Source organism: Medicago sativa, chromosome 1 (assembly GCF_051527215.1).
Source record: "Medicago sativa cultivar Bolivia chromosome 1, Bolivia_mono, whole genome shotgun sequence".
Lineage (NCBI taxonomy): Eukaryota > Viridiplantae > Streptophyta > Magnoliopsida > Fabales > Fabaceae > Medicago > Medicago sativa.
Genome location: NC_140749.1, coordinates 72,202,431 through 72,227,198, shown reverse-complemented (window position 1 = coordinate 72,227,198; position 24,768 = coordinate 72,202,431). Strand labels below are relative to the sequence as shown.

At 32.9% G+C, this 24,768-nt stretch overlaps 2 protein-coding genes across 2 annotated transcripts; one reads left to right on the top strand and one right to left on the bottom strand.

Annotated features, from left to right (window-relative positions):
* Positions 1-631: 631 nt before the first annotated feature.
* Positions 632-16,442, bottom strand: LOC146957097 (uncharacterized). The gene is made up of 2 exons (XM_085750059.1): positions 15,589-16,442; positions 632-1,019 (listed from the first exon to the last, which is right to left on the bottom strand). Exons 1-2 carry the CDS (start codon positions 16,440-16,442, stop codon positions 632-634), a joined length of 1,242 nt encoding a protein of 413 aa, XP_085606185.1.
* A 5,375-nt stretch (positions 16,443-21,817) lies between these two features.
* On the top strand, positions 21,818-22,800 carry LOC146957096 (histone H1.2-like). Its single transcript, XM_085734041.1, has 2 exons — positions 21,818-22,031; positions 22,131-22,800. The coding sequence occupies exons 1-2, from the start codon at positions 21,942-21,944 to the stop codon at positions 22,596-22,598; spliced, it is 558 nt and encodes a 185-aa protein (XP_085590167.1). The 5' UTR covers positions 21,818-21,941; the 3' UTR covers positions 22,599-22,800.
* The last annotated feature ends 1,968 nt before the right edge of the window (positions 22,801-24,768 follow it).

Below are 24,768 nucleotides of genomic sequence, written 5' to 3'. Positions count from 1 at the left end.
CCTTGTTATCATCAAAACTCTTTAAGGTTTATTGTTAAACACATTTTGTTCCAACACAGTATTTTACAGATTTATGGTTCCAGCAATTCACTCATGCATTAGAGAATTGATGGATGATTTAGAGTAAGAGAATGAGGAAAAATTATGTTGTTAATGCAACAAAATTCTATCCAAAATTGTGTGTTGTTGTTCTTTCTCTTGTGTCCAACTAATGCCCAAATGCCAAACATTTATAGTGCATTATATGACCCTTCATATGAGAGAAAACACCCCTTTGATTTGAAACAATGTTATGGTTCATTAAACATCCCTTTGTCAAAGGTTATAATCATATACACTTGAATCAATGCAAAGGTTCATTAAGCACCTTTTGCCAAAGGTTATAATCATATACATTTGAATCAATGCAAATGTTCATTAAGCATCTCTTTGCGAAAAGTTCCAATGTATATGAATGATTCCCATGAAGAGTTACAACTTTTGATTTAAAGTGATTCCATTATTTTGGAAATCACCAACAATAAGTACTCCATTTCAACTGGTATTTCCCCTGTAAGATGGTTGCTTGAGAGATCAATTGTTTTTAAAAGCTTATAAGAATTTTTGTAAAGTTGGTCTACCCCTTTCCACGTCAAAGGACAAAATCATATGGTAAATCAAAAGACTCGTTGTCGAGTGGAATCATAGATAGAAATGATGCAGTTGAAGCCATTGAAGTAAGATTCTTTACACAAGTTGGGATTTCTCCTGATAAGCTATTAATTGACAAATCTAAGACATGAAGATTTCTCAAATAACAGAGATTTGAAGGTAGACTTCCATTGAATTTATTATTTGTTAAACTCAAGGCCTCGAAATTAGAAAGGGCACCCATTGAGACGGGAATCTTTCCAGACAACTTGTTATTGCTCAAGTCAATATATTGTAATGAGGTTAAATTATTCCAACAATCAGGCAACTCACCCTTTAATTCATTGTTTGACAAGTCCAACATTACCAAAGTGTGAGTCTTACTTTTGCTGCATAGAAAGGAAACTAAGTCTGAAAATTTATTTCCAGAAAGTTGTAATGCTGTTGCTTTCAATAAAAAAGAAGGAATGGGACCTTCAAGTTGATTTAAACCCAAACTTATTATTGGATGATTGGTAAGATTGAGTTCCAAATTAGGAATCCTGCCAGTGAGATTGTTGTTTGAAATGTCTAAGTAAGCTAGTGTTTGCAATTTTCTCCAAAACCAAGTAGGTATTGGAGCTAGATTACCGACATGTGAAAGGACAAGATAGGATAAGGAATTTTGTGTTTGAAGCCAAGTAGGAAATCTAGAATTTAGATTACAATATTGTATATCCAAATTTATTAATTTAAAGGGAGGAACCCAGTCATAACTAACCTTCACAGTCAGAAAGTTATAAAACAAAAATAGGTCTTCCAATTTGGATAGGTTAGTAAAATGAGATTCAGAGATGACACCTTCAAAGCCGTTTGAGTTCAAATCCAAATACTGTTGGAACACTAGTTAATTCTAGTGAAGAAAATTGGAAAGAAAAACACTATGAAAAAAACTAGTGTGTGGGTGTGACTTAAAAATGTCCCACATTGAAGGGTCACCCCAACTAGTAAGTGTTTATATATGGGCAAAGTGACCTCCAAGGGTGTGCCCTTGGGGTACCCAATTTTGTGAACGGGTGAACGCTTAAAAAAAAAATTGATATATATTTTTTTTTGTCACTTGAAAATGTTAAATTAATTAATTAATTAATTTAATCATTATCCGTAAGCGCTACGCGTAACAAATAAATTTGTTACGATCCGACCCGATCCAAAAGCATATCCAGAAACTTCCGGATATATCCAATTAAGAAACAAAACGCGTTTGCTTAAGGATTAAGCAGACTTAATCCCCAAGTCACTCGTTTTTTGTTACAAACTCTCCCTATAAAAGGAGAGCTCGCCCCATTTGATTCTTTGCACCGAAAATTCACAGTCGATGCTTCCTGTGTTTTTTCCTCTCTTCTCCCTCCGACTTGTTTTTAACAAGTTTCTTCTGCTTCTACTCCTTTCTGTCCCTTCGGTATTAAGAGTGTTCTTAAGACCATAGTCCCTTGGTCTTAAGTTCATAGTCCCTTCGATAATATATGATTCTTCGGAATATAGAGTACTATTAAGATCATATTAAAGAATGATCTTAACAGTATATATATTATTTTAATAATTTTAAGGAGAAATGGTGGTATCACCATATTTGAGTGGTCGTAGTGCCATTGTTGGAGTAAGCCCTAATAGCCAATCTATGTTGATTGGGTTTGGCTTTGTATCATGATATTGATATAAGTATATATTGTGAATATATAATAATAAGGCATTTCTTTATTGATTTTGTTCTGTTTCAAAATAATAAAGTCCCTAGAATAGTTAGTCCGTTTAATGGAACATTAAGTATAACTTAATTGTGAGACCCCGTTAAACATAAGGAAACTATTCTTAAAGTATCTGTAGTCAAGCTTTATTGAGAAGTGGGATATCATTAAAGCATAGAGACTATTATGTGGGTAGACTGATGATCACATCTCACAGATCATGGATAAAAGAGTTATCAAGTCTTCACATAGATATAAATATTAGGAGTAATATTTATATTGGATTGACCCGCTATGAGAATACTACATAGTAAAAGTTATGAAAAGTGTCATAAGATATTCTCATAGTGATAGTGGTGTATTACACCCTTCGACCTGAAACCGCTATGTACCCTAGATGTTGGAGTCGAGTGCTTTGTCACCATTCAAACGTTGTCCGTAACAGGATGACTATAAAGTTGGTTGATGGGTACTCCATGAATCATGCTGAGGGACATGAGTGACCTAGATGGAATTTGCCCCTCCTACATAACAGGAGAAATGTCTACGGGCCCAATATTGAACTAGACAAGGATGACACGGTCTATGCCTTGTGTTCAATATAGACATGAGGGCAAAAGGGTAATTATACACATGATCATTATCACAGAAAGGTTTCGTCAGATCACATGACATTCTCGTCACTTGGGTAGCAGTGATGTGTTGCTAGATACCGCTCACTGTTTATGATATTAAATATGTGATTTAATATTATTGCCAACGTTATGAGAACCTATAGGGTCACACACAAAGGACAGATAGATGAGAGAAATAAATAAGTAAGACTTATTTATAAAATGAATAAGTAAGACTTATTTATAAAATAATAAGTAAGACTTGTTAGTAATTAAATAATTAAATATGATTTACTATTTAATTTACGAAAAATAGAGAAACGCGGTCCACCATAAGGTACGGTGTGTTTAAGTGAAATATGGTGCACCGTAAGGTATGGAGTACTTAAGTGCCTGTCTTGCTGACCACACAAGTGATTCTATAAATAGAACCCTTGTGTTGAAGCATTACTAACTTTTTGTGATTGCTTAACCTAATTCACAAAAGTTGTGAAACCCTAGCCGCCGCTCTCTAAACCTTGTTCTCTCCGAATCTCCGTTGGAATTGGCTAGCACCGGTCATCGGAGAAGTTCTGTTCGTGTGGACTGAGTAGAGGCATCGCTGCTTTGCTTTGCTCGTGATCAGATATATTTCTTCTACAAAGGTTCTGCGCTTCAAGAGGTAAACACATGAATCCTTAAAGTGTTTAAGCATGTGTTCTGTTTGATTTGTGATTAATGATTTAATCAAGATCCATTTCAATGGGATTTGTTCCGCTAAGAGGATTATAAAATTTTGAAAAACCTCTCTTAAAATCCCTTCAGTGGTATCAGAGCATGGATTGTGATTAAATCATTAGTTCGAATTTGTTTGCTTTACTTGACGATGGCATGATTTAAGAGTTATTGATATTTGATGCTGTGAGTATCGTTTTGAATAGCCCGTGTTTGCATTGATCATTATTTCTGTGGCGATAATTGTTATAGCTGTAATAAACTTATCGATTAATCTAGTTTGTTAACGATTGACTATTTGAGAGCATGTCTCCATCAGTGCAAAACGATTTTAATTAGATTGAAATTAGTTTGCTAAAAATTTCTGAACGCATGTCTCCACGCATTTCTGTTTCTCTATGGTCACTGTGTATGCTAATATCATCGCAATATTTTATTTAATCCATGAAATTGTATTCAAGTTGAATTGTTTTTATTGCCCTGCAATGAATTATCAAAAGAAAAAAAATAAAGGAGCTAATCTGGACATATTTCTTTTGATTTTATTTTGACTTGAATACAATCGAAAATCATGAGATTTTAAATCGGTTTTAATACAATTGAATGACATTAATTCAAAGAAGATATTCCTTTCAATTTTGGAATTGATTGATTTTGTGAATTCTAGAGAATTGTATTAGAACAGTGAATCATAATAACACATTTAAGTGGCCAGTTGTTGATGCAAATTGAATAGGCACAACCAATTGTTTTGTTTGCTTCTGTGTTAATTGGTTCATGGTTAGTGTTTTGAAATTGTTTCAAAATACTAAAGATTTAAGCTTTAAAATTGTTTTAAAAGATATTGTATATGATATTTGGCAAAACTAATATTCCAAAGTTGTTTGTGAAAACGGAAAGTGATCCAAATTTTTCGAAACCGAAATTAGCGATTGATTACATGCGGATTTGACTTGAAATTAGTTTCTTTTCAATTGATGGATATTATTATAATGGTTATAATAACAAATAAAATATATTTGGTTTTGAAATACCAAATGTGTATAGACGTGATTCAATTGCAGCCATATGGTATTGAATAATGATCAATATACTATTGATTTTGAAATCGTTTCAAAGAATAATGATCAATATACTATTGATTTTGAAATCGTTTCAAAATAGAAATATTATTTCCAAAATCTTGAATGATTCTAAAATTGTTTAAAATAATAATAAATAGTTATTATTATTTAATATATGGTATATGGTTATGACCTTAGTTTATATTGGCATTTGTTCATTTATTTAAATATGACATGCGTGTCATGATTTATTTTATTTAAATACGGCTTGCGTGTCGTGATTTATTTTATTTAAATACGACCTGCGTGTCGTGATTTATTTAATTATTTTATTTAAATGTTAAATAATGTAATTGCTCAAGTTGAAGAGAAGACGACGCCAAATGATGATTCAAGTTGGAGAGCTTGTGAAGCTTGCTCGTGGGTCAAAGAATTGTAATAAAGTAGTTTATTTAATTCTTACGCATTAGGAGGTCATAACCATACTACCTAATTTATTTTATGTATGTGATGCATGAAATGTATGTTTATTTAGCGCATGTATGTGATGTATGCTTAACATTTTTTGATGTATGTTAGCATGTATGTTTTAAATGTTTTATATACTTGCTTTCTATGAGCATGAATGTCATGCATCTTTAAAGACGCGTGTATGAGATACACATGTCAATAAGATTAAACTAAATAAAAATCCTTCAAATAGAATATGAAGTAAATTGTTTTCAAAGTATAACACACTTCAAGACTAATATCGAAATGTGTAGGTTTCGCCTCCGCGAGGTGCACTTTCTATACTAGTAAGTTGTGGTGCGGTAATTCTATTTACTGACTGTTATTTTTGGATCTAACTTAACTATATTATTTTAATAAGATTAAAATATATATTTACTTCAAATGAAATATTAAGTTTAATGCTTTCCAAAAGTTTAACACCCTTCAAGACTAATATCGAATATGTGGGTTTTGCCTCCGTGAAGCGCATATTTTATAATAGTAAGTTGCGGTGCGGTAATCCAATTTACCCAAGTGTTATTCTTTTGGGTTTAACTTAACTAAATTAATTTTAATGAGATTAAAATAAATTTAGAAGCAATGTTTGAGAACATCTATATGATATATTAGAGTAAGGAGTTATTCACTCAAATGATTTGAAAGTTGTATGAGATACAATTGGAAGGAGTTCCTACCTAAATAACTGAGTTTTGAGTACAGCCCCCGTTGACTTAAAGCAAGGTGAAATATGGATTTCAACCCACTAGAAAATCTTCCAATGAGATTTTCCGATTCAAATGTTGAAGGTCATTTGTTTTGAGTAAAATAGTGGGAGCATATTTAATTAAAAACCTAATTAATTATGTTTTTAAATCATGATACATTTATTTTATTTATTTTCTGTATTTAGAATTTCTTCGGCATATACATTTTTATTATACTGTTAAATGTTCTTATGAAGAACAAAATCTTCAGAAAGAAGTTTCTGAATTGGTACAAAATTAAGAATTGTTCTTTAGAATGAGAAAAACTGTTAATGTTTTGAAAGAGTCAAAATAGAAGTAAGACTTCTTATCTGCCCATATAGTTATAGAAAGTTAAATTTCTACTTCTACATCATAAGTATATGATACTTGATGATTAATCTCATATTTGTTGAAATATAGAGAGTTTTAAAGAAGCGGGACATTAACTATAAGTGAAGTCCACTTACGTCTAGAATGAAACAAATTGTTTCATTGACATAGGAACTAATGCTTGGACTAAAATTTAACTTGATATGAACCAAATAATTGTTATTGAGTTCCATGTAAAATAGAAGCATTAATCTTAAATCTTGTATTTACAAGTGAAGGATTGTGTAGTTGAATAATAGACAAATGTTGTCCGATTATTCCAATAATGTTTTCTATACAAGTATGCTAATCAAGTAATGGATTTGAGTTCCATGATCTTGATAAGCTGATCTATAACATATGTGAAAAGAGGATCAAATGAGATTTGAACCTTTTGTATATCATTGACATTATTGTTTAGTACAAACAGGTGTGATTCACATTTCCAAAATCCGTGGATATGAACTATTGGACTCATTTCATTTTATATCATTTGAAGGATGTGAATCCCACCTTTCAAAATAGATTAGTATACCGGTCACCAACAAAGGTGAAAGGACACATAATCTATTTGAGTTTATATACATATGAGATGTATATGAAGCACTAAACATATTTGCTAGATATTTTGCTTCTCTTACTTCATCTAACATTACTAATTAATAGTAGATGAGAAAAGTGTTTTTGACACGATTCAAGAAATCTTTGAAATTGTTCAAAGAGTTTAACAATGAAGTAAAAGGAATATGTTTGAAAAGTATAAAGACCGTACGAGTAAATCGTGATGGTAAATACTTAATTAAGGAGTATAATGATTATTTATATCTCATCATGTTTGACATGACTCGATCTAAAATAATATTATAACTCCGTGACTCTTGTAATTGCTTTATTTACAATTATTCTTTACCCACGACAAGTTCCAATTGAGGTAATCATAAAGACACCATATTTGATATGGAGGTAAAATACCTAGTTTGACTTTATGTTAATTTGGGGTTATAAGGTTTATTCGATAAACTGAATTCCAAACTAAATGAATGTATACTAGTGGAAGTACCATTAGGAAACTAAAAGATACTATTTCTACATCTTTTTGACAAAGGTTGTTTGTCGTTAAAACTGGAGTATTCCTTTTCAAGGAGTATGGCTCTACAAGAGCCAATGGGAGTGATGTAGAACTTGAATTAATTCAAGTACCACAAAATACATGTTTCTCTAAGAATGGAACATGAACTGATTCAACAAAGGGTTGTTGGTAAATCGATAGTTCGAGTAACACATGATCTAGATAAGTCTGATATGTCATAACACTAGGATGAGAAACATGATTTTATCATGACTCAACAAGGTGATATGATGCTCATGGAAGATGAGCACCTGACTTACTAGAAGGTCGCAAATGACCTGATTTTGAGAAGTGGCTAGATGCCATGGGATCTTATAAAGAATCCATGTACACAAACCATATATGGATATTGGTTATCTCATCCAAATGAGTATGACTCATAAGATGAGCGTGAGTTTTCTTATAGAAAACAGACATGGATGGTATTATTAATACCTTTAAGATGTGATTGATTGTATAAGGTTTCATGCAATTCATGATGCATATCATGACGAAACCATTCCATCATCATAATGCTTAAATCTAACGATCCCAATTCCCATTGTTTTATAATACATGTTCTAGAAGATGGATAACGATGTTGTATTCCTTAATTGGAATAACCTTATATATGTATTTGATATATGTAGGATTTCGTTAATCCAAAGGATACTAGAAAGGTAGATGTATTATAAAATTCATTTATGAATTAGAGAAAACTTCTCGAAGTTGAGTTTTTATTTTATTAATGAGTTTTTATGAAAAACTTTTATTAATAAAGAAATCTTGTGCACATAAGAAGATTAGTGGGAGCATTGATATTAGTTTGGTAGAGTATGTAGATGACATACTAGTCACCAAAACAATTTATCTACACATGTAAGACATGATTAGAAAATTATTTCTAATACGTACCAAAATTGATTATAGTGTTCGACACTAGAATACCTTCAAAATATCCTTGGATGTCTTAAAGGACATTGGATTGTTTCTTGAACACGGATGAAAGAAACACTGTAAATGAGTTACAATGGTGTTGGCTTTCATATGGGTGTACAGTATATCCATATCGTAATTTGGAATAAATGTTATGCTAGGATATCAACTATGAAATTTGTAAAAGTACAAGCTTCAGATAGTTGTTGTTTCTATTACAGATGTCAAATATATATGATTTGGATTGTTTAGCTCATAACTGAGTGAAAACATGTGTTTCTTGCGTTGCGGATTCCATTGATCTCGTCTGAGGTAAAATTGGTTTAAATCCTGCAAGCAATGAAAACTTGATCTCACCAATGATCCAAATGTATACTTTGACACTTCAATTTCTTTTCGATGGAAAATCGAAAGTGTAAATTGAAAGTAACGTAGCCTACCAACATAGGAAAGGGTTCCTTATCTACTAGAATGGTATCATGCCCAGAGTGTGCTTGATGCTAACACTTGAGCAATAGATATTGAGTTAATATTTGATTGGCTTTTAGTGCTAGTGGGAGATTGTTGGAGTAAGCCCTAATAGCCAATCTATGTTGATTGGGTTTGGCTTTGTATCATGATATTGATATAAGTATATATTGTGAATATATAATAATAAGGCATTTCTTTATTGATTTTGTTCTGTTTCAAAATAATAAAGTCCCTAGAATAGTTAGTCCGTTTAATGGAACATTAAGTATAACTTAATTGTGAGACCCCGTTAAACATAAGGAAACTATTCTTAAAGTATCTGTAGTCAAGCTTTATTGAGAAGTGGGATATCATTAAAGCATAGAGACTATTATGTGGGTAGACTGATGATCACATCTCACAGATCATGGATAAAAGAGTTATCAAGTCTTCACATAGATATAAATATTAGGAGTAATATTTATATTGGATTGACCCGCTATGAGAATACTACATAGTAAAAGTTATGAAAAGTGTCATAAGATATTCTCATAGTGATAGTGGTGTATTACACCCTTCGACCTGAAACCGCTATGTACCCTAGATGTTGGAGTCGAGTGCTTTGTCACCATTCAAACGTTGTCCGTAACAGGATGACTATAAAGTTGGTTGATGGGTACTCCATGAATCATGCTGAGGGACATGAGTGACCTAGATGGAATTTGCCCCTCCTACATAACAGGAGAAATGTCTACGGGCCCAATATTGAACTAGACAAGGATGACACGGTCTATGCCTTGTGTTCAATATAGACATGAGGGCAAAAGGGTAATTATACACATGATCATTATCACAGAAAGGTTTCGTCAGATCACATGACATTCTCGTCACTTGGGTAGCAGTGATGTGTTGCTAGATACCGCTCACTGTTTATGATATTAAATATGTGATTTAATATTATTGCCAACGTTATGAGAACCTATAGGGTCACACACAAAGGACAGATAGATGAGAGAAATAAATAAGTAAGACTTATTTATAAAATGAATAAGTAAGACTTATTTATAAAATAATAAGTAAGACTTGTTAGTAATTAAATAATTAAATATGATTTACTATTTAATTTACGAAAAATAGAGAAACGCGGTCCACCATAAGGTACGGTGTGTTTAAGTGAAATATGGTGCACCGTAAGGTATGGAGTACTTAAGTGCCTGTCTTGCTGACCACACAAGTGATTCTATAAATAGAACCCTTGTGTTGAAGCATTACTAACTTTTTGTGATTGCTTAACCTAATTCACAAAAGTTGTGAAACCCTAGCCGCCGCTCTCTAAACCTTGTTCTCTCCGAATCTCCGTTGGAATTGGCTAGCACCGGTCATCGGAGAAGTTCTGTTCGTGTGGACTGAGTAGAGGCATCGCTGCTTTGCTTTGCTCGTGATCAGATATATTTCTTCTACAAAGGTTCTGCGCTTCAAGAGGTAAACACATGAATCCTTAAAGTGTTTAAGCATGTGTTCTGTTTGATTTGTGATTAATGATTTAATCAAGATCCATTTCAATGGGATTTGTTCCGCTAAGAGGATTATAAAATTTTGAAAAACCTCTCTTAAAATCCCTTCAGCCATATCCATGTTTTGGAGAAATTAGAATGGTGGAAACACCATATTTGAGTGGTCTCAGCACCATAATAGAATGGTAATAATACCATATTAATTTGAACGGTTTCGAATAGAGCGGTTACGTACCGTATCGAGTGGCTTCGATCAAACGATTGAGCCATATTTTGAGGGTGTAATTCTCGAACGATTTTTCTACAGTGCAGTAGTTAATCGAACAGTTGTAGCTGGGCTTGTTTTATCCTGGAGGCGGCGTGGTTGATAGTCTACCTTGCACAACTTTGGGTAGTGCCACGAAACGTCTTAAAGAGAGCGACCTGGTCGTGACTCAACCTAGTAACAACTTCGGTAGATGATAGAATTTGGAAATTCAAATTTAACAGTTTGGAAATCCAAAAACAACAATTTTAAGACGTTTCTATATGCTATGTCTACCGAAGAAGTTACATATTGAGGTTAAGTTGTCCCTAAATACATTAAGGATAAATCAAGCTATAGAATTACATCTTTTGACTGAAACGACGAAGTGCTTGTTGTTTCAAACAATAACACTAAAATTCATGAGATATCAATGTTGTTCTTATTTGATATTAAAAGCCACGGTAGCTCCATTTAATTTTGCCTAGCTTGTTTACCTTTCATATTGATTAAGAATATAACTTTTGACGATGTTAAAGAACTTTTATGCAATTACATAAAAGCATGATGAACCTATATTGGATATGAATTCATTCTTGCTATTGAAAAACCAATATATGCAGCGAACATCTTCTGTGCTAATAATTTGTTGGGATGGATTCGACCGTAACATTAATGAATTGTTCTATACCATCCTGGAATAACCATTTGAAAAAATGCGCAGATTTAATATTCTTAAATTTGTGTCCTTGGTTAATTGGTTGAAGGAACTAACATGATTTTAGTTCTAAGGGAGTGCTAAAATTCGGAAGTTAGTTACTCTAAGAAAGAATCTGAATTTCAGATTTCTATTGAAAAGACTGAGTTGACTCAGACTTAAAGAGAGACTTGTGTACCACGCACTCTTGTGAAAAAGATTGCACTTTGATGGTATGTTAAAAAATTAAATTCTCCTTCTATGTTATTAGTTGTGTGATTTTAATATTTGACATATCAAAATTGATCACGAACAAGTGTTTAAATTTTAAAACTTGAGTAACTTGGACTTAATTCCAAAGTTATATAATTAAACAATTTTATTTATTGCAGTCAAGATATATGAATCAAAAGTTCATATAAATTAGAATTTAGAGGATATGAATCTCTAAACATAATGATATGTGTTAATTTGATGACACATAAAATAGAAATGATAAAATAATATTTTTATCATATTTATTGATGACTGTGAACTTTGGAAAACTAAAATTGATATGCTTGAATGTTCAATTTTTATAACGAAAATTGAAATTTATAGAGTACCCAAGTCTAAAGACAAAAATTCTAATTAAGAAATTTTTGAAGAAAAGACAATCCAACTTGTCTTATTTTTTGAACTTGGGATTGTCTAGACTATATTTAGATCCTGGACCCCAAGAGAGTTGAACTCACTAGTAGAGCCTATGAATATGTATTCATCGGGTATGCGATAAATAACGAAACATATAGGTTTTATGACCTAAATGTTAAAGTGATCATAGAATTTAAAAGATGTCGAATTCTATGTAAATATATACCCCTTTAACTAAATAATAGTGGGGGTACTAGTGGGGGCTCTAATGGGAGCACGACATTAGTAGGGGCAAAATAAATTTCCCTTTAAAAATTAAGAACTAGTGGGGGCACTATATCTAATCACATTCATGTAATTAGAAATAGTTATGAAAACATCATACAAGATGTTATAGAACCTCAAGGAGGTAAGAAAGCTAAAATTGCTAAAGAGTATGAACTTGGTTTATACAATGGAAGAAGATCCATTAAGCCTTAAAAAGCTATATCCTTAATGGATGCTGAATTATGGCAAGAAACAATAAACGATGAAATGGATTTTCTAGAGTCTAACAAAACATGAAACTTAGTTGACTTGTCTCATAGTTGCAAAACCAATCGGTTGTATTTGGATTTTTGAAAAAAAAAGGAACTAAAACCTGATGGTATGGTTGATGAATACAAGGCTTTCCTTGTAGTCAAAGGTTTTAGACAAAGAGAAAAATATAGACTTCTTCGACATTCATTCACCAGTCACGAAAATCATATCCATAAGAGTACTAGTCCCTTTAGCCGCCATTTATAACTCGATAGTACTCCAAATGGATGTGAAAGTTGCCTTTTTATGGTGAACTAGAAGAACAAGTCTATATGGAACAACTTGGAAAATTTTGCAATTCATGGACAAGAAAACAAGGTCTGTAAGTTAGATAATTATTTGAATGGTCTAAAATAAACTCCTGAGGAATGGCATGAAAAATTTGACATTCTAATGTTATCGAATGAGTATAAAGTGAATGAAAGTGACAAATAATATTTGCACGATCATATGTCTCTATGAAGACGACTTACTCATATTTGATTTAAAGATTCATGTTATGAATTATGTGAAATCATTGTTTATCAACAACATTAATAAGAAAGACCTAAACAAAAAAAAATTAAAGTAATTCTTGGTTTCAAGATTACTAGATCAGAAAAGATAACTTTTTTGATAATCTCACAAAGTTGAGAAGATCTTAAAGAAATGTAATTATTTCACCGTAAACTTGCAATCACATATTATGATCCAAGTGTAAGAACACTTGAGATGGAAAAACAGAATATACGAGCATCATTGGCAGCACTTAGGTATGCCACTGAATGTATTAGATCCGACATTGTCGATGTCGTGAAACTCTTGTGCAAGTTTACTAGTAGACGGATGGGAAGCATTGCCATGCTATAGAAAGAGTCATGAGGTGTCTTAAGAAGACTATGACTCTAAGATTACTTCACTAGGAGTAACATATTGTACTTAAATGATACAAGATATAAATTGAACATCTTTCAGATGAATATTTAGCGACTAGTGTTTGCACATTGAGCATCACTAGAGGAGTTGTTTGTTAAAACAAATGATATTGACTCAGTCCACTATGGAATGAATCTGAGATGAGAACACTAGATAAAACTAGTGAAGAAGCAAGTTGGCTAAGATCCTTGCTAGCTGAGATCCCTCTATGGGAAAAACCGTTACCTGCTGTGTTAATTCATTGTGATAGTACCGCGGCTATTGCAAAGATTAAGAATCGTTATTACAATGGTAAGAGACGACAGATAAGGCGAAAACATAGCACGATTAGAGAGTGTATCTCTAAATGGAGCGGTTAGAGTTGATTTTGTACGTACGAATGAAAACTTAGCTGATCCTTTGACGAAAGGACTTAATAGAGAGAAAGTCCAAGAAACATCCAGTAGGATGGGACTAATGCCTATAGCCCACAAGTGATGGTAACCCGACCTAAATGACTGGAGATCCCAAGAAATAGGTTCAATGGGTAAAAACAAGTCATGAAGTGGTAGAACATGCTATGAGAGAAAGAATATAGAAAGCATGATCCTGCAGCGAAAGAAGGATGAGGTAATAGTAACTCTTAATGAGATCTATACTCTATGTTGAGTGGGGTACACAGCTACAGGAGTACCCTTGATAGACTCACCTATACGAATGTGGAACTTAGGCCGGTCCTATGGAATTTTGAGGCAGAATTCCTAGAGCATTCGTTAAAACCGGGATACACGTGCAGGGCCTTAAAACGCACGGGCTTTTAGAATACACCTATGAAAAGGTTTGTGTGTGGATTCTATGTCTGAGATAGAGTTCAATGCTGTAAGCAACTCTTGTTAAATCAGAATATCTTCCACTATGCTAAGGTTCAAGTTGTTGGCGACACCTTTGTATATTAGCAAATCTTATGGAAACGTTTTACGTTATTTCTCGAAACCATTTTGAAGTCAAGTGGGGGATTGTTGGAACACTAGTTAATTCTAGTGAAGAAAATTGGAAAGAAAAACACTATGAAAAAAACTAGTGTGTGGGTGTGACTTAAAAATGTCCCACATTGAAGGGTCACCCCAACTAGTAAGTGTTTATATATGGGCAAAGTGACCTCCAAGGGTGTGCCCTTGGGGTACCCAATTTTGTGAACGGGTGAACGCTTAAAAAAAAAATTGATATATATTTTTTTTTGTCACTTGAAAATGTTAAATTAATTAATTAATTAATTTAATCATTATCCGTAAGCGCTACGCGTAACAAATAAATTTGTTACGATCCGACCCGATCCAAAAGCATATCCAGAAACTTCCGGATATATCCAATTAAGAAACAAAACGCGTTTGCTTAAGGATTAAGCAGACTTAATCCCCAAGTCACTCGTTTTTTGTTACAAACTCTCCCTATAAAAGGAGAGCTCGCCCCATTTGATTCTTTGCACCGAAAATTCACAGTCGATGCTTCCTGTGTTTTTTCCTCTCTTCTCCCTCCGACTTGTTTTTAACAAGTTTCTTCTGCTTCTACTCCTTTCTGTCCCTTCGGTATTAAGAGTGTTCTTAAGACCATAGTCCCTTGGTCTTAAGTTCATAGTCCCTTCGATAATATATGATTCTTCGGAATATAGAGTACTATTAAGATCATATTAAAGAATGATCTTAACAGTATATATATTATTTTAATAATTTTAAGGAGAAATGGTGGTATCACCATATTTGAGTGGTCGTAGTGCCATATCCATGTTTTGGAGAAATTAGAATGGTGGAAACACCATATTTGAGTGGTCTCAGCACCATAATAGAATGGTAATAATACCATATTAATTTGAACGGTTTCGAATAGAGCGGTTACGTACCGTATCGAGTGGCTTCGATCAAACGATTGAGCCATATTTTGAGGGTGTAATTCTCGAACGATTTTTCTACAGTGCAGTAGTTAATCGAACAGTTGTAGCTGGGCTTGTTTTATCCTGGAGGCGGCGTGGTTGATAGTCTACCTTGCACAACTTTGGGTAGTGCCACGAAACGTCTTAAAGAGAGCGACCTGGTCGTGACTCAACCTAGTAACAACTTCGGTAGATGATAGAATTTGGAAATTCAAATTTAACAGTTTGGAAATCCAAAAACAACAAATACTTTAACTCCGTAATTGATCCGATGGTCTTGGGTATTTCTCCAAATAATTTATTTCCATCAAGATACAACGTTGTCAAAGATGATAAGATTGAAAGATTTGGTAACATGCCAGTAATTTGATTATTTGATAAGGATAGTTTCCATAACGAGGATACATTTCCAATGCAGTGTGAATAGTTATTATGGGCTATAAAGTATGAAATATCTCCGCCTAAGCGATTATCATCAGCCCAAAATTTCTGCAAGGTACATATGTTCCCAATGGATTTAGGGATCTTACCTTCTAGATTATTGTCATACAGATAGAGATTCACAAGCGAATGCATCATAGTGCCAAAATCATCAGGGATTGCTCCAATGAGTTGATTGCCGCTGAGATCAAGGTATTGCAACGATGTGAGATTCCCAAGTTGAGAAGGAATCTTCCCATCATAACCACTATTTGAGAGATTAATGTATCTCAAGTTGCTTAAGGAGACAATAAATTTTGGGATGTGACCACTAGTATTCAAAAAACCAAGGTCTAAATATGTAAGATGTTGCAATTCAGTTATTGAAGGATTGATTTTACCTCTCAAATAGCGTGTTTTTGAACCACGCAAATCAAGACTTTGAATATAACCAGTTTGGTTGTTGCATTGAACTCCTTTCCATTTGCAGCAATCTGCATTTGGACTATCATTCCATGTAGACAACATACCGTACTCATCTTGAAGGCCTTGTTTGAACATGAGGAGAGCATGTCTCTCGCTCTCTTTGCACTTTGTATCTCCATTATCTATTGCTGAGTTGAACCCAACAATGGATAACAACACCAACAATGCATGGAATATAAGTATAATATAGCTTCTCATCATAATTTCACTAACAAAATAAAGATGGATTTCTCTAATGGATGGTGGGTACTATATTCTCAAGAAGAGTTATACAAACACATATATATAAAGTATGGTGTTCAAGAAAGGTAATTTTTATTTCCGATTCCTCTTATCCCAAATATATTTTTTTTTTTATCACTTTTGTATATTTTGTCAAATATACAATCTCGGTGCTTTTTTTCTTTTTGACAGTATCTCAATTCTTATTTGATAATTGCTCATAAACGTGTGGAATGGTAAAAAGTGCATTTTGAAAATCTTGCAATTTCACTTGTTGCTTGCCCATGTCTTTTCTTCTTCTTTTCATTCCCATTACCACGATTGTTAATTATTTTTCCTGCTTCCTCTTTGACTATTTTACTTGTAAGGATCTCACTCAATTCCTATTTGATGGAACGAAACTATTTTATTTGATGGAACGAAAAAACCACCACTATTATATTAAATTACTCATATACGTGTGGAATGGTGAAAAAAGGTTTGGCATTCTTGCAATTGTTGGATTAGAGCAATGCACCGTCAAGAAAGATGGAACAATTTATAATTTGATTGCATAACCAAATTCAAAAGGAAATATGAAGTGGGTCCAACAGAGATACCGAATGTTCGAACTGGAAGCAAGAAGAAAGGAAATAGCAAGGAAAATTATCCCAAGTTGATATATTTAGAGGACTAAAAACATGTCCTCGTAGGCTTAACTCAATTCAAATCCCGATCACCACAAAAAAAAAAAAAAACTAAAAACATATTGAACCATTTTAAATTTTGTAAAAAGATATAAAAAAAAGTGTTTAATTAAGATTTTTGCTGGATTCTAGAGTGAGGGATCACTTAAGTTCCTCGTCAATGAAGCGCAAAAAAAAAATACCATTAGATTAAATCAATAGCTTAAATTATTTAAAAATAAAAATTAGAACATATATTCCTTTCCACACACAATTTTTACCATATCTCTATCCTCTTTGCCCACGCATATCCTCTCCAACTTGAGAAGATGCCGTTTTATTGTGTGGTTTTGTTTTCTTGGCAAAACCAAATATGGGTCCGTTTGCATTGATTTATTTTTAAGGTTATGCAAAACAACTTATGCAAATAAATAAATTTTTATTTATTATTCATAAGCTTGTTAAAGTAGTTTATGAAGAAAAAATAACTTATAAAGATACAATTTTCATTAGTGAGAACTTATGAATTAACATAAAAGTTTATTTATTTACATAAACTATTTTTAATAAGTTCAAAAATAAGTCAATCCAAACGGGCCCTAAGTAACCATTATTTTTCATCAAATCAATAAAATACGTATATATTAACAAACAATAACACACTATAATCGAATTGAGGGTGGCACAAAATCAATTCATGTAAAAATCCCCATTGAGTAATCGTCAACACTCATTCAATCAAATAAATTGCTTCTCTAGTCATAGTGGTAATGGAAATGGAAAGTTAATTCAAGCAGTTCGTCAAATTTAAACCTCTATTCTACCTTTGTTATCAAACCTAGTCTAAAAACAAAAACATCTATACTTTCATCACTGGTTCCATCTTGTACATATTTGTTGTTTTTTTGTGCTTCACTGGTGAGGGATTTAATTGAACCTTCACCCTAAAATTCACCAAGTTTTTCATCCCTACAATTGTCAAAAAAGAAAAAACCATTCTTACAAAATTACTAACATTCAATTTTCGTCCTCATTGAAAAAAAAGTCATATTTATGTCCAAATATAAATGATAATTTGTTGAGAACATAGAGAAATAGTTAGGCTTACAAACTCAAATTGGCATATCAAAAAATCAAAAGGGTTAAGTTTTATTATGGACAAAATTTTGAAGAAGTTGAGGGGATGGAAAGAAAAAAATCGATCCTTTTTAAGAAGTGTTTTGATAAATTCAATCATTTAAGCCATCCATGTCTATAATATTTTCTTGTTTCAGAAGTGTATCTGATTATATGGAAGAAAAAAAAATTACTTGCAACTTTTGGTGGGGAATTAAATAGGGAAAAGAAAAGTTCATTGGCTGAGTAAGGAAAAACTCCAGGTTTCAAGATTAAATGGGGGTTTAGGGTTTATGTTGAACTAAAATAGGTTTTGTATAATGCATCTGAAGTTTTGCTGATAAGAAAGTATTAAAAGAACAATTGAATATGTTAATGTATGTTCAAGTGTGCAGGACCATAAACTAAAATTAAATGCATTAAATCAAGTTTCGGTACTGAAAGAACATATACAATAGCATATGGAATTCGAAGAGAAGCTGAAGTTCTGGACCAGGATCTAAAGGATACTAGGTTCTGAAGGATCAGACCCTGAAGAAGTGTAGCTTATGGAGACCTGGACTCTGAAGAAGTGTAGCATCTGAAGGATTCAGACTCTGGAGGCCACGACGGCATCAGAAGACTCTGACCATTTTTCTCATCTTTAGAAGAGATCATTATCAGACTCAAATAGTATAGTTTGTCCTCTTCTAACCACGTGAAAAAACAAACAAAGAACTTCAAGGAAAATCGGAATGAAATGGATAATTCCTTTTGAAGCAAAGGAATTTCAAATGTCTTTTCAATGACATTAACCAAATCAAAAAACATTATAACGTCTATGACCAAGCTTCTCAAGGACTCAAAGTAATGCGTTGGCACTTCCCCAACGTCTCTCAGATATCCCTCTATATAAGGAGCTGAAGACTTGAAGAAATTAGAAAGACTCTACATATTGAAAGTGTCTTTAGTCTGTCAAAATCAAAGCGCAATTATACTTAGAATTTCTTACAAACATTATATCCTAGAGATTTTTAAGTCATAAGAGTCCATTATGTTTTGTATTGCTTACACCTTTGATTGTATCTCAAGTGTAAATTACAAATGATCATTTATTAGATTAATTTAGATTGTAAAAGTCTCTTGCTTGTGTGCTTGAGCATTGGAAGTCTTTTGCTTGTGTGCATGAGCAATTGTAATATTTAGTGATTATAGTGAAAATTCATTGAAAGTGCAAGGGAACTCGTCTATTATCGGTTTGTGAGAGGAACTAGCATAAATTGTTGTCTCTATCTCTTTGTGTGTGTGTGTGTGTGTGTGAGTGTGAGTGTGAGTGTATGTGTGTGTGTTTTTTTTTTTATCTTATAATTGCTGCATTCAAAACTCTACATCAAACTCTAAACCTAAACTTTAGACTTTGATCAATTTAAATACATAGAAAAAGTTTGAAAAAGTCAAGGCCGGGGTGGATCTCTTTAGATACCCGCAGGTGCCACTGCACCCCTAGCTTTTATATAAATATCATGTTAGGCATGATATTACAACAAACATGTTGGTGTTGCAGCGGTTTTGCAGTCTCTCAGTCATTTATAAGTTGTGTGTTCGATCCCCTTAGCAGGGTACTCGCTACCATAATGTCTACCCCTAATACCCTTATGGATTGGGACCTTTCGGTGGGAGATCCTTTTAGTTGGAACAAGCAACTTATATATGATAATTTGTTGAACTTTGAGGGTGAGCAGATATATCAAATCCTTTTGGTTAATTAACAAAGACATGAATGATCGGTTAATGTAGATGTACTCTAACAATGGGTCTTATACTATGAATTCACGGTACAATACCCAAATGAAAGGAAAACAGATAGATAGAGTAATACATCCAATTTCAACTATCTCACCCCTATTTGGAAAAAGTTGTGGAACATTAAAACCATTCCTAGGCATTTTAACCTACTTTGGTGTATTATTAAGAATGTCATTCATGTTAGGAGTGAGCTCCATAAAAAAAGGCATAAATTGCATCATCTTGTGCCTAGGTGTTATGTTAAGATGGAAATGATAAATCATACATTTATGGAATTTAATAAGGTATATATGGTGCAGTTTAGTTCCACCCTGGGGATACAATTTAATTAACAACACCCAACAAATAGAATTCATGCACTAGATTATTCAAGCTAATCAAATTATGCAAGATGAAACTCTAATTGAAATAACACTCATTAATGGTAGATCTTGGATAGGCTCTGATACCATGTTAGATCGTGGTTGGAAATTGACACCATATGGTTTTCTTCACCATGCAGAAGAAGGATAATAGAAGGAAACGTGTTGAGGTTTGTGATTAAGCGCGTTTGGAAAAGCTTTCTTTGGTTCGGGCTTTGGATGCGTACTATTGGCGATCACATAATTGAGTTTATGGAAAAATTCCCGATTCGTTTGCCAATCTCACCACTTCTATGAGACTTGTTTAGATGCAATTTAGTTTCATGAGTTGAAAAATCGCATTTTGGACAAGCTGATATGGTTCAGTTGTGTGATTCAATAAGCAGTTTTTTTTTAAAGCACGATTGACAAAATCACTTTTAGGAAAAGTTGGTTGAGGATTTTCGAAAGAAGAAGCAGCAGAAACATGTATCAAGTTTCTTCCCAGATTCTCAATGTTCTCAATTGGGCTAAGGCTACTCAAGGTCCTGAATTTTTAAAGCTGGGCTTGTGTTACAAAATTGTTTTACTTAGTTTACCCCGCACTTTACTTGGTGAATAAATTGTCATTTTCATTGTATTTTAAATTAAAATTTTTGAATTTTTCCATTTAGAGTTTGAGGGGGACTATTAGAGTATAGTGAACAAACCATAAATAGTTGATTTTGTTAATTGGTTGGTTAGGTAGTTAAAAGTTAATTAGACTAACTCACCCTATAATAACTCTCATTGTTGTACTCTCTTGTTATCTTTTTCATTCTAATTCAATATGAATTACAAGGATTATTCTTTTGTATCAACCTCTCATGCCTACTTCTCCTATGAACTTCATCTTTATCTCTTTGATCCTATAGTTTTTGACACAAACCCTTAGAAAATCTATGAGCCAAAAAGAAGGTTATTTTGCAAATGAAAACCAAGAGAAAACACAACCCAACTTAGAACCAAGACTAAAAACACAAAAGGTTCTTTAGCATATTATTATAATATTGTAAAAAATAAATTTTATTTTATAAATAAATTGTACTAAAATAATATTTAATACATTATTAATTTTATTTTAATGATAAACATCTTAATAGCATTAACAATCAAAGAAAGTATTTTTTTAAAAAAAAAAGAAAGAAAAAAAAGTAGCTGTAATGTAATCGTTATCTCCAAAAGCTGGTAACAAAAACTAGATAACACGTTATCCTCATTTCATTCAGCGATCCGAGTGAACTATCTGACTTTCACTCTCCACCGTCGATAAACCACAATCCAAAGGCTCACATTCAAACATCACAAAAAATTCTCGATCCGTGCCATTCTATTTCCACCAATCAGCGTTCTCCATTTCCCTCTCTCTTTTCAATATAAAAATTCCCTTCCCTCCCACTCATTCATTCACAATCACATCACAACTTTCTCGTCAATCTTCTCTGCAACTCTTTCTCTCTCTAAAACGGTTACTCTCTCTCTCTCTCTCTCTCTCTCTCTCTCTCTCTTCCGAATCTCAAGTCTCAACCATGTCTCCCACCGCCGCTGCTCAGACCAAGCCCAAGCCCAAGAAAACCGCTGCAGCAAAGAAGCCTCTCTCTCATCCTACCTACGCTGAGGTAATAACAAATCTCAATTTTCAAATTTTGTCTTAATTTTCTTAATTTTTGAAATTTGAATTCTGATTTTGTTTTTTTTTTTTTTTTTTTTTTTTGTAGATGATAACTGAAGCAATTGTGAGTTTGAAAGAAAGAACTGGTTCAAGCCAACACGCGATAACGAAATTCATCGAAGAGAAGCATAAGGATTTATCTCCAACATTCCGCAAACTCATTCTTCTTCATCTGAAGAAATCTGTGGCTTCTGGCAAGCTCGTGAAGGTGAAAAACTCCTTCAAAATTGCTCCGGCGGCGGCGAAAACCGCTCCGGTGAAGGCCACTACTGCTCCTGCTAAGAAGGCTAAGGCTGTTACTAAGCCAGCCGCTAAGGCTGCAACTAAGCCGAAGGTGAAGGCCGCTGTGAAGCCGAAAGCTGCGGCAAAGCCAAAAGCAGCGGCGAAGCCTAAAGCTGTTGTGAAGCCGAAAGCGAAGAGTGTTAAGGGTACGCCTGTGAAGAAAGCGGCGAAGAAGGTGGTTGCGAAGAAGCCGAAGAGTGTTAAGACTCCGGTGAAGAAAGCTAAGAAGTGAAAAAATTAGGGTTTAATTTGGGGGTTTTTAGTGATGTGTGAAATTTGAGGGTTTATTATTATGATGATTATTAGAGTTTTATTATTATAATTATAATATTATTAGGAGGTTGTTTTTGCTGTAAATTCTTTGATAGGAACATATCTAATGTTCTTGTACTATCTCTACAAATCCTAATGAATTAGTTTTCTGTTTTCTCTAATTTTGATTTGTGAATTTAATTTTTTGCATCAGTTTTATGAAACCGTCCTTAGTTAGATTCGTATTTTCTGGGTTAATGTTGAACTTTACTTTTGCTAAGAAGCAATGTTTAGAAAATGTTACGTGTTAAGTCGAAATTAAGAGACGTTAATCATAAAGAAACCATATGGTTTGAAGTAATTTGGGTGGTTTGGGAATGTGAAAGGAATAAGTGCTTATTGCTTAAGATACATGGCGTATTCTGTTACGTGCACGATAGCTACTGGGCAATCAGATATTTTAATCATTTTGCAACGTGATGATTTTAAAATTAATTCGTAATTAATTAAGCTACTATTTGTAATAAAATAAAAATAAGAAACAATATATTAGATTTTGAACTATAGTTCAATTCTGAGTAAATTTGATTTTTTTTCCCGGTAGGAATCCACATGGATTATATTCTTGGCCAAACTTTTTTTTTCCAACAGGTATATTAGGATTTTTGGACCTACATTAGATTCATGGATATGAAAAGAAAAGGATAAAGTCAACATTTCTTTTGACTGGATCAACTTAGAAAATATGTTGGTCAAAATAAAGAGATTAAGGAATAATCAGCCACCTCACCCAAGCAATAATTTCGATGTACTACTACTATAAACATGTACTCCCTCCGTCCCAATTTATTTGACCCCTTGGCTCATTTCACACAGATTAAGAAAAATGTATAAATAAAGGGGAAAGTGGAATATATTGTATTGGGAATGATAAAAGTAGTATTATTTAGTGTTATATTGTATTGGGAATGATAAAAGTAGTATTGAAAATTGAAATGGGTCAATTATTTTGGGACACTTTTTTTTAGAAAATGGGTCAGTTATTCCGGGACGGAGGGAGTACTATATTTACGGTTTTAATTATTAATAAATTTACTTAGTTTTGTTTTGTCAAAAAAAATTATAATTAGTCCCCCACCTTTATATAAAAAAAGTATACTCAGCCACAAACGTACGCAAAAAAAGTGTAATAAATCTAGTCAAATCTATACTTTTGGTACTGCAAGCTTGTTATTTTATTTTATTTTAAACTAAGTATCAATTCGCTAATTGTAACAATTAATTATTTGAGTGGGATATTATGTAATGGACGAAAAAACTCTCTTAAAAATTAAATTTGTTGTATTCTCAATGTTGTATTCAAACTTAAGAATTATAAGCTAAAAAAATCCTTACTATCTCAGTGTCTTGTTATCTTATCAATTCTCACTTGTGACAAACAGTTTGTTATCTTAATTAACATAAAAAAAAATTATATTTTCATTTTAAATGTTTTATCTTTTGATATTCGATTGTCTTATATTTTATTTTTTGGTAATTCGATTGTCTTATATTATCCATAACAAGTTCAACATTCTCTTTGCATTTGTTCATCTGGAGATCTGGTAATGATGTAGTTTGGTTTGTTGATGGAAGTGCTTTTGGAAACTCGAGAAATGCAAGTTTTGAAGGTTTGTTTCAGAATCATTTTGGGGAGTGAATCTAACTTCTCAGGATCTTATGGTATTGCTAGTACCTTAGACGCCAAATAATTTTCTGTTTCCAATACTAGTTCTGAAGATATAAGGCATTAGGCAATGTAATGAATGATTAGTTTGGTGTGCAAAACATGTTTCTGCATAAGATCAGTTCAAGTGTTCCAATGTTTAGACTGTCTCAAGACTGATGCTTTAGCAAATAATGAAACACATCAAACTAACAAACTTTTCTCAATAGAATCAACTTATCAGAACAGAGGAGATGAAAATCAACTACTATGCCAACTATATTAACGCGGTTAAGCTTTACGCATACCTCCCGTCTATAATTTCATACAAACATGTCTCCCAGTTGGATTTTGTTTCAGAGGAAATCCAACATTTTTCTCTATCATACACAAGACAGGACAATTACTAATACCATATTAAATAGCAAACTAGGAAGAGTATATA